Source organism: Solanum tuberosum, unplaced genomic scaffold, assembly GCF_000226075.1.
Source record: "Solanum tuberosum cultivar DM 1-3 516 R44 unplaced genomic scaffold, SolTub_3.0 scf00615, whole genome shotgun sequence".
NCBI lineage: Eukaryota > Viridiplantae > Streptophyta > Magnoliopsida > Solanales > Solanaceae > Solanum > Solanum tuberosum.
Window position 1 is genome coordinate 5321 of NW_006239601.1, and position 11625 is coordinate 16945.

General features: G+C 35.6%; 1 protein-coding gene across 1 annotated transcript; it reads left to right on the forward strand.

The window, feature by feature from the left end:
• Positions 1-241: 241 nt before the first annotated feature.
• On the forward strand, positions 242-2264 carry LOC102586374 (protein LURP-one-related 15-like). The gene is made up of 3 exons (XM_006366814.2): positions 242-489; positions 1271-1498; positions 2130-2264. Exons 1-3 carry the CDS (start codon positions 244-246, stop codon positions 2262-2264), a joined length of 609 nt encoding a protein of 202 aa, XP_006366876.1. The 5' UTR covers positions 242-243.
• Positions 2265-11625: the final 9361 nt, after the last annotated feature.

Sequence of the window (11625 nt, forward strand, 5' to 3'; positions counted from 1 at the left end):
TTTTCAAATATGTAATGCATTATCAATTTTTAATTAAAATAATAATAATATGGTATCCACTCATGCTGAGACACTAGTTTACAAGAAAAAAGTAATTGGTTAAATGAACATCCGAATATTTTGTAAAATTTTACACGAACTTGACACAATCCTTTATTCTCGTATAATAAGCATTTAATTAGCCACAAAACAAAATTCACAAATTTGAGTTTCTTCTACTCATCTAATATCTCCAAACTCATCATGGCAGGAACAAGTGAGGCTATGGCTACAGAGCGTTTAGAAGTGATAGGTCCACAATTTTGTGCTCCATACGCGGTTGATCTGAGTATCGTTAAGCAGGTCATGACCTTAAAAGATGGTTCTTTTCAAGTCCTTGATGTCAATGAAAATGTCGTTTTTTCTATCAAAGGAAAGGTCTTTAGCCTACGTGAACGTCGAGTTTTGGTAGATGGTGCTGGAAATCCTCTTGTCACGTTTCAACAAAAGGTCATCTTTAATTTATTTGTTATTTAAAATTGTATTTATTGATAGTGTTATGATTTTAGGATAAGGTAAATATAAATAGGGGAAGGATATGAAATTGGAATCATAACTAGAGATTTAAGATAGCAAACACTCAAATTCTCAAGTTATAATTCTCAATGGATTGTCATAATCATGCATTTGAATAAGAATTTTAATGTTTTTATGTTAGATTTTGATTTCTTTCAATTTTTGATAATGTATCTTTTTTTAGCCTTTTATCTTTTATCGAGCAAATGATATGAAATGATTAAATCTTTTTATAGCTTTCTTATTTTGAAATACTTTTTTTCCTTATTTTTTCTTTTTTAATGTTAAAGGCAATTACATTAATATATTTAACTTGATTTTTATTTAGACAATCTTATTACAACAATTCATTTGTTCAAAAGTGACTTCGCTTGCAAAATATTTTGCATATGTTACTTGTTGAATTAATATATGATTTTTATAACCTACCTCCAATTTGTTTATGATTGAGTTAGAGTTAATTAATTGATTAATTTTATTTCGCATCATACTTGACCAATATCTTCAACAAACTTTAGAGTTAATTTCTCAAATAGTCACCCATTAATAATTATTTTCTTAGAAAGTCAAATTTTTTATTCAAGAAAACATTAAAATCAAGAGGAAAAAAAAACTGACTTTCTGATATAATAACTATTAGTTGAGTGACCATATGAGAACCTGCGAACTTGGATATATATGCTCATGTGTTGCCTTGTTTTATTTGAAAGCACAGCTATTGACTGCTCATAATAGATGGCAAGCATTCAGAGGAGAGAGTACAGACCCTAAACAATTGCTTTTTAGTGTTAAGAAGTCTGGACTTCTTCAATTCTTGAAGACCAAGTTAGATGTCTTCTTGGCTACTAACACTAAAGAAGAAGTTAGTGACTTCAAAATTGAAGGCAGTTGGATGGAAAAATCTTGTGTCATTTATGCTTCTAATTCTACAGAAGTAGCCAAGGTAAATAGAAAAACGTTTCATTTTTCTTTCTTCCAAATTACAAGTGTTTATATTAAGTATAATTTACATAAATCTCCGGATAAAAGGCGAATTAAAAACAATGAAATAAACAGTCTAGCTGGATTTGAACCAAAGTCTTGTGGGTGTATCCACTAGCTTGTACCAATAGCACAATGAGACTTTTATGTTCTTGATGGGTACACTGTTAATTATATCATAATTTTTGTTAGTTTCTCAAGATACATATATATATATATATATATATATATGATTTTTTCTGAAATTAACGGGTGCAAGTGCATCCCCACCTAGAGGGGTAGGTCCGCCTCTATTAGCAGACCTCTAGATACATAGTGGAGGGATGTATCCGAGAGGGGATATGACATCCGGATACATAGGAGAGATGTATCAAAGAGGGAAGGAATGTATCCAAGAGGGAAGGGATGTATCCGAGAGGGGAGAGATGTATCCGAGAGAGAGAGATATGGATGTATCAGCAAGAGTGGAGTGGTGTATCCGAGAGGAAATTTTTGAAATATTTTTAAATGATAGAAAATTTTAGAGATTATGGTAATATAAATTGTGTATTTAGGTAACTTTTCCTTATATTAATGTATACTTGTAATTGCAGATGCACAAGAAGCGCACCGCTGAAAGTCTTCTTCTTGGCAAAGATAATTTTGGTGTAACTGTGAGTGCAAACGTTGATTTTGCTTTCATAGTTGCTCTTATTGTGATCCTTGATGAGATTAATGAAGACGAATGAGAATTGAGATTATGAAACAATTTACAAAGTCACTTATTTGTGTCAAATATTTTTTTATTTTTGTATTTGATAGTCACATTCTAATATTTCGTCTAGTATACTCATCTAAATTTTTAATTTACGTTTTATTAGTTTTGGGAATAAAGGTCAAATGATGATAGGTACTTTCTATATATTGCTACAGGATTTGATCTAATGCTCAAACTTGCCATGCCCAATGGCAAAGATATTTTAATTTTATAGCAAGAGCTAAATTTAGGATTTTGAGTCAATGATTGATATTGTAGATGATGTATTTTATAGGGAATATATATGTTTCTCAAAATGTAATCTTATTTCCAGGTCTTTATAAAGTAATGCATATTTGCTCATTCTTCAACTAAATTAAAGTATAACTCATTTGCAAAATGTAGAAATGTGTTTCTTACTGTTAAAGTTTCGTTCCTGAAAAATAATAATCAAGAAAAAAAAAGTGTAGCTGATGATATTTATATTCAATAATTTTCGGGGTAACAATTTTATAATTATTTATATAAAAAAAGATGTAATCTGACGACTGTCAGTTTAAGAGATTTGATATATTCAAGAGCTTTGTTTTATTCTTGAATTGATGAAATACTTGCTGAAATTTCAGCACAAATGTGAAGCAAAGCATTAATCATAATTGTGAAGGTATGAAAACTTGGGGCTCACCACATAGACATTTTTGTATGCAGAATACTTGCGGATCACCACTAAAGACTAAAGCTTATCTATTTATTTCCTCCTTTTGACCTTCTGAAAGACCCATTTATATAGGTGTGAGCTAGAAATTGGGAGTATTTGTTCTCCAAGTAATTTTGGTGGACCTTAAGCTTGAAGAATATTCGTTGGGCCCGTCTTGTTATTTAATAGACTAGTCCAAATGTAATTGGCTTCCATTTTAGTCCAAATGCAATTGGACTCCATTTAAGTCCAAATGTTATGAGATATCCTATGACCTTTCTAAACCTTGTGCTCTGAATACCAAGTTTGTCACGACCCAAAGTACCCCCTAGACGTGACATGGTGTATAGGACCCCCGAGAGACCCTATACAAGCCACATAGCATGCATAAACAAGATAATAGAAATTAAAAGTTTAAAAGAGACATTTTAAATCATAAAGATTTTGACAAAAACGAAGCGGAATTCTACATAGTCTCAAGGCCATCTATTACATTAATAGTGATTGGGACGTAATCCATGCATCACATACAATATGTGGAAAGTAATGACGGAAAGCAATAAAAGGTTAGGTCCTCGGAACATGAGGAGTCACCACTACTCAAGACTACCGAAGTGATCTCTAGCCACGGGGATGCGGAATCAGAGCATCGGACCATACATTTTTAGAGGAATATAGGCAAGAGTATGTGTTAGTACAATAATGTACCAAGTATGATAGCAATGCATAAAGGTTATCAAATCATGCTAAAAGGAGATTTTTATGACATACAAAGACCAAGTTAAAACATAAGATAAGAGATTAGAAGTATAATCATGATCATGGTCAATGCAGGTAAAATCATCTTTGAACACATGTGAGATACTTTTAGAAGTAACCTTAATTCATCATTATTGCTGTGGGAAATTTGCCTTAACCGACATAGAGACCATGTGAGATATAACATGAAATTTGGTGTCTACCCCACACCGAAAAGAGGTGTCCTTACTTGCCAAGGTAAGGACCATAACTTCTAGATTAAGTGGACCCACTAGCTAATGCCTATCTAAGACAACCTATGGTGGCACATAATTTATGGGACACGGGTAATTGCCACTTGTTCACTCGGTACTAAACATAATTTCCACGAAATAGTCGTCAATCATATTCATCTTATCTTTAAGGGAAATGGGTAATCACCTTTTGTCTTATCGTTATAGGGACATGGGTAATCACCTCTTGTCTTACCATTAGAATAGCTCCTAAAACTTGATTCATAGTTTAGTTCAGAAAACTTTTCAACTCTAGAATCATTTATGTGAGAAAACCTTTCACATTCATGTATTGAGTATTATGTGAGAAATCATTTCACAACAATCAACAACAACAACAACACTTATGCTTTACTCTCAAAGCAACTTATATCATTTTCAACAATTTCGTAAGAACGGGCATATATTCATAAATTCGTCTTTCATAGTTCAAAACCCACCTTCAATCATCATAGTCTAGAAAATATGGGTTAAGCATGGGTTCATGGGATTCATCTTTAAAACATGGAAATATCTCAATTCATGCATAATAGTTCATAAAACAATCAATTAGATCAACATTGAAAAGAACCCATGACATGGAAGAAAACCCTAACATCAATTGAAGATTTCTAACTTGTAAATTGGAGAATTCAGGAACCCTATGGAAGAAAGAGCTCCATGGGTGAAAAATATCATACCTTGATGCCAAAAGCTTGAAATCAATAGAGGATTAGGAGAGTTGATCTTGAGACCCTAGCTTCCTTCTTCTTCCTTAGAGAGAGAAATATTTGAGAGGAAGACTTGTTCAACTTTGGGGAATTTAGGAAAATGAATTGAATTGGGTGTTTTGGGGGTTAAAAATCATTATATAGGGCTTTGGGTAAAGGGTAAACCGACATAGTATTGGGTTGCAGTAATTAGGAAAATATCCAAAAGCCCCTTTTAAAATAATTGTCGGACCCCGACGACAGCTGATCCATGGTCCATAGGTTCAACCATGGACCGTCCTGGTCAACCATCGATGGGTTCAGAAACTTGTTTTCAAGGCCTTCAAAATGGCGGGACCCATGTACGATTCGTTGGTCAACCTACGGTCCGTACATAGCCACCATAAGTCCCACCTTTGGCCCTCAAAATTCCACCAAGTATGTGACTCACCTACGAGACCTACCTACGGCCCGTGCATTGGACAACGGACCGTCCTGGTGAACCGTATAAAAATAAAATACATAAACCTTGACATTTTGGAAAATTTAGACTAGCCAACCACGGTCCCACTTGCAGTCCGTGGTCCAACCTACGCACGTTGGTTGCTTCGTCAGTGCTGGCACCAGTTTTTTGAAAAACTAAAATTTTCATCTTGTTGAATTTGAGGTATTACAATATCTCCACCTTGGGAACATACGTCCTCGAATGAGATTCAAGACATCATGTGAAGGGTAGGAACTTAAACCTAACAGCCAAATCATGAATGCAATCATATAAATGCACATATTCGAGAAGGAAAACTCAACTCCAAGCTAAAGCATGTTCAAAATATCATTTCATAAGGTCTATATGCAACTCATACTCATATGCACATAAACATGAAGAAATAAATCAAGTTAACTCATTTTTTCAATCATGAGAATATCCAAGACACGTGACACCAATAGAATAACCCATGAGGAATTGAATACCTCAAGCTAGAGTAGGGACGAAGGGAAAGAGACGATGGTAACGTGATATCATATCGGTCTCGATCTCCCAAGTAACACCCTCAATTAACTGATTTTTTCAAAGAACCTTCACCTAAGCAATTTCTTTATTTCTCAACTTTTGAACTTGCCAGTCTAAAATCTCAACCAGAAATTCTTCATAAGAAAGGTTATCATTTATGCCAAGACTCTCCAATAGCACTATAGATGTAGGATCACCAACACATTTCTTTAACAAGAAGATGTCACGACCCGAGAGCACCCCTTAGTCGTAACACGGCGTACTCAACGCCGAAGGGGTCTAATACAAGCCTCGTAGCATTCTTGAACATAAGAACATAGGAAAATAGAGAAGAATTAAAAATTTTCCTTTACAATCGAAAAGACTTTCATTAAAAAGCAAGCCAAAGACTTTCTAGACTTTATACACTATGTCTCAAACCATCTAATACTTTGAATACAACATTGGGACTTAGCCCATACAAAAGCTTTAATAAAACTAAAGACATAAAAGGAAACACAATGGGTTTTGTCCTCGAAACTATGAGGACTCACCAAGTCTTCATCTTCAACCACCTTAGAAATCCATCCTTCATGCATAGAACACTAACATCTCCAAAGCCTACACTTTGGTAAAAAGGGAAAAGAATAGGGTTAACACATTAGATGTACTAAGTATGATGACCATGCAAAAACATGCTTGAAAAGGACATTTGAGTTGAAATTCATGCTTTTATGCCATTTTTGTAAAACTTCAGGATCATTGATACAAGAGACATAATATAAGTTACAACCAACATACAAAGTCACATAATTCACATTAGAGCAAAATCACATATAACTCTTTACTTTTCACCTTTAGCCTCCACCTCAAGTAACCCTCAAGCTATACATTGTGCAATGTATGGGTTGCGTCCCATACCACCACCCACACTAAGGCACCACCTTAAGGTCACCAAAAGTGAACTTACCATTCATCTTTTGCACCTTTACACAATAAAACATTTAAGAGACATAAACATTACATGAATCACATTATCACATTAAGACCATCATCTAAGACAACTCTAAGTCATACTTGTGCAATGTGCAAGTAGCATCCCATACTACTACTTATACTAAGTACTCCTTTGAAGTCACCATAGACAAGGCAGATTCACATACAATAGACATGACAAAAAAGTAACTCATAATACAATCCAAGTATAGCATGCATCTTTACATTTAAGCATCTAAGCCAACATTCTTCATTAACTTCATTTAGGACACCTTCATGCACAGAGAGGACTTTCATTCATTAGACATTAGACCAACATTCTCCTTAACTTCTTCCTAGGAGGACATTCAAACAATAGTCATTAAGACTTAGAAAACTCACTATGATCCTCTCAAAGCCTACTTGTGCAATGCATGGATAGCATCCCATACTACTACCCACACTTTGTAGAACTCCTCAAGAAACCATAATGCACATCTCACATGATGGGAATAAGCATTTAACCGACATAGACCATGCAAGCTAGACATGGAATCCGGTGTCAAGTAACCCCACACCGTAAGAGGTGTTCCACTTGCCTAAGGTAGAACAATAACATTAGCTCGAATGGAATCCGTTGGCTAATATCCTATTTGGGCACATAGTTATGGGATAGGAAAATGTTCATTGGAACTTTAGCCTAACATTGGGAAAGTTTCCATCTTACCATATCCACTCGGTGATTAGCCTACATTCCCATAGATTATTTCATTCACATTACATTAATGTATCATGGGAGGAATGCCATAGGCCTATAGACCCATGATACATTATTACACAAGGAAGGAATGCTATAAGCCTATCGATCCAAGGTACATTCAAGGATAGCTCTAGAGTCCCATGAAAGGAATCCCATAAGCCTATCGATTCATGGTCCCTCATTACATTCTTATACTCATGAAAGGAATGCCACTAGCCTATTGATTCATCGTACATTAACTCATTAAGAAAGGAATGTCACTAGCCTATCGATTCTAGAGTCTTCATTACATTAGATCATTTATGAAAAGAATGCATAAATCCTATCAATTCATAACCATCAAGTCAAGACACATTCAATACTCATATATGAAAGGAATGTCATAGCCTATCGATTCATATTCATCAAGTAAAGACACATTCATTATTCTAGAAAAGGATGCATGAGCCTACCAATTCTAGATTCAACATTCACATTGTAGAAACCCTTCACATTCATCATTATCATTCATGAGTGCTAATAGAGAGATAACATTCAATCCTAACACAATTAGCTTCTAAACATGATCATCATTCTATCATTGAAATCACATAGAAATCCTACACATTATACATTCACATATACAATATCATGAAAATACTTCAATTCATCAAAATATGTCTTCAAGGCCATGATCACAATGTACATAGTAAGTAAACACATCCACCTTTCAAGTGGATCAACAATTCAAGCACAATTCTACATTAACACGAAATTAGGTCAAATTACCCTTTCAAGGCTATGATCACATTTCCTCAATTCCCCAACAATTCACCATAATTATACATAGATAATGATACAAATCAATAATCTAAATCAATCTACACATGAATCCATCATCATTCATTCATAATCAACAACCCACTTCATAAGGCAAAATTTAGGAATTGAGAGATATCATGGGTTCATAGAATTTTTCATCTTAAATCATCCATTAAACATCAATATAATCATAGTTTATCATTTGAAAATGTTTGATGCAAGAACCCATCAGATTGAGTAAAACTTAGGGGTTTTGTGTAACTTGAAAACTTTTAAAACTTCTTTGAAATTGACTCTAGGGTGAAAGCTAACCCTAGATGAAGGATCACCATACCTTATACTTGAAGAATCACACGAAATTGAAGAAGAAACACCTTGAAATCCCAACCCTAGCTTGAACTTGACCTTGATCTCCAATGGAGTTTCTAGAGAGAACTTTTTAGAAGGGAAGGGTTTTGATTATGAGAGATGAAGTCTAAATGAGGGTTTCAATGCTTTTATAGTCTTAAAATACCTTAAAACACTTAAAATAATCATCCATATAATAATTTGCCGAGACTGCACCAGAATAACAGTGCCCAATCACGTCATGGACTCACGGACCGTGCTGCTAGTCCATAGACTGGGGCTGCAAGTTGGTTTTATGCCTCTTGACCTACGGAGGACATCCACGAGGCATGGATGGACCTACGGGGCGTGAACCCCCTCCGTAGGTCACAAAGTTTTGGCCAAGTTGATGGTTTTCTTGGCATCTTGGGGTTTAGACTTAGGGTCCTCCTTATGGACCCTTAGGGTGATCCTTGGGGAGTCGTACCTTGACGTCTAACCCCTAAACACCTCAACCATGGCTCGGGAGAACATTAAACCACATCAAAACTCATGACGAACACACGTTAGGCTCTAGTTTCACTAGCTCATTTTTAGGGTCATTACAGAAGACATGTAAAACTGGATGTACCGATGCCAAGTCATTAGGCAAATTAAGTTCATAAACAACTTTACCAATACGCCTTGAAATCTGATATGAGCCCATATAATGGGGACTAAGCTTCCCTTTCTTTCAAAATCTCATCACACCCATCATGGGTGAGAGTTTCAAGTAAACCAATCATTCACATCAAACTCAAGATCTCTTCTTCTAACATCGGCATAGGACTTTTGTCGACTTTGAGTCGTTTTCAACCTTTCCCTAATAAGCCTAACTTTCTCTATAGCCTCATGTACCAACTCGGGACCTATCAAAAAACCTTTACCCACTTCAAACCAGCCTATAGGAGGTCTACACCTCCTACCATATAATGCCTCAGATATAGCCATACCAATACTTAAGTGGTAGTTATTAATATATACAAATTAAATCAAAAGCAAATGATCATCCCAATTACCCTTGAATGCGATCACACACTCTTTTATCATATCTTCCAAATTTTGGATGGTACGCTCCACTTGCCCATTGATTAACTATCAACCACACCTCATCCAATACTATATGTGGGTGATCGTAATCTAATATAAAATCCAACAAGTGAGTTGGGGTCCAACCCACAGGGAGTGGTACAAGTTTGAATTCAATTATGAAGTTATAAATGCAAATTAATCGGTTATAGAAATGAAAACTATCAAAAGCACTGAAATAAATTGAGGGAGTGACATGAATGTCAGATGGGGGATTTGGTAGGAAATTAGCAAGTAAAGCAATCACAAACAACAAAGGAGAAACAAGTAATTAAAAGATACTCATGTGTATGACCGACTAACAACCAATTTTGCTAAATGGGTGCTCGGTAATTACTAACGGTTTCTAAATCATAGCGGGTAGGCTGGACCTTAGATACAATAGCTTTATCTCTAACAATTATTACGCTTCAGGTGAGTTCTCTCGAACCTCAACAAGCTTCTTACAATAAACAGCCCAAAACCTCACTTCACCTACTCTCTCCAGCTAGATAGGTAGCATTAAGCTTAGAATTCACTCTCTCGAACTGAACCCACAACAACCCAAAGACTACAAATGCTAATTTATAACCTTAGCTTTACACCTCTCTCTCAAGCAAGCATAAGACACTAACAATATCGAAATACACATTCCAATATATCAATTTAACAACAGCTATAAATCAAACCCACTTCAAAAGAGCATTATGATTAATAATCCCTAACACCCATCAGCTAAATCAGACAATTAGTCACATAGTCATACCCCCAAGTATGGGGGTTTTAGCTACTCATCATAAAGAGTAAGACTTCAATACCTATTACATTTTCCATGGCTGGGTATTACTTTTCCAGCTGTTAAAATGATTCAATGGAGCTTTAATTACAAAACCCAATTTGAAATTTACTTGAAATCTACTTGAAAGTCTCAAAAACTCAACAAGAACAATGTTTTTCGTTATGGGTAGGAGTTTCTCATAGTTTTGATCCTCTCTCTCTTCAAAATATCAATTTATATTGATCCAAAATTTGACCTTTTGAGGCAAATCGGCGAGGAAAGTCGAGCTTCGCGGACCAATCAATGACTCACCAATCACCCATGTCCATCGCCTTCTTGATTCGTGTTTTCATCTAAAAGGGAACTATAACTTTAGGTGGTCTATGTTGAGATCGGCGATGGATTTCGTGATACGCCCTTTGTTCCTTTGGATCGCTCGTTTGCTTGAATCTTCACTGATTATTCTGTAACTTTTGTCTGTTTAACCTTCCTTCGCCGATCAAATCGGCGCATCGCCGATAGGGTTTATGCCTCGTCTAATTTCTCTCGTCCCCGAGGCTAGCATGTTGGAACTTTGGGTGGAGTGACGAGACACTCGGCGAACCGTCGAATGGTCTTGGCGATCACCAGGATCGCTTTTCTTCACTTCTTCAGCTTGTTAGCTCTTTTTTGCCCAATAGGGTCCTTGCCTTGCTCCTTAGCCTTCATAGCTACAAATCAACAATTTAACATTAGTTTAGAGCATAGATTAGGCATTTGAGGACACTTAAACTAATAAAACAAAGCCCTAAATGAGTCAAAATCTCAGACTCATCAAGACCCCCAACTTAAACTTTTGCTTGTCCTCAAGCAAACTCAAGATCACTCGGTTCAATAAGGATGTCTACAAATAGTGTTGCATAAGACTCAACATAAATGCACACAACAAGGTTCAAACTACACATACAAAGCTCAATTGTGCACTCAAAGATTCAAATTGTGACTCACCATTATCAAGTGTACTCAAGCTCACAATGTTTGCTTCAAATGCAAGTTCAAGCTCAACAAAGGTACTCAAATGACTACACAACAAAGATGATTCCATAATCACACAAAATTTCTCAAAAATTTGAAGTCCCGAAATCAAATACAACTCTCACACTCACAAAGATGGCACATGCATGACTTCACCCATAGGTTTGCCCTTATTTTCCAATC

Bases quoted from the DNA above. Each gene is read 5' to 3' on its own strand.
- LOC102586374 (XM_006366814.2), top strand. From the start codon at position 244: ATGGCAGGAACAAGTGAGGCTATGGCTACAGAGCGTTTAGAAGTGATA. The intron at 490-1,270 runs GTCATCTTTAAT...TTGAAAGCACAG, and splicing joins TTGTCACGTTTCAACAAAAG to CTATTGACTGCTCATAATAG. The intron at 1,499-2,129 runs GTAAATAGAAAA...TTGTAATTGCAG, and splicing joins ATTCTACAGAAGTAGCCAAG to ATGCACAAGAAGCGCACCGC.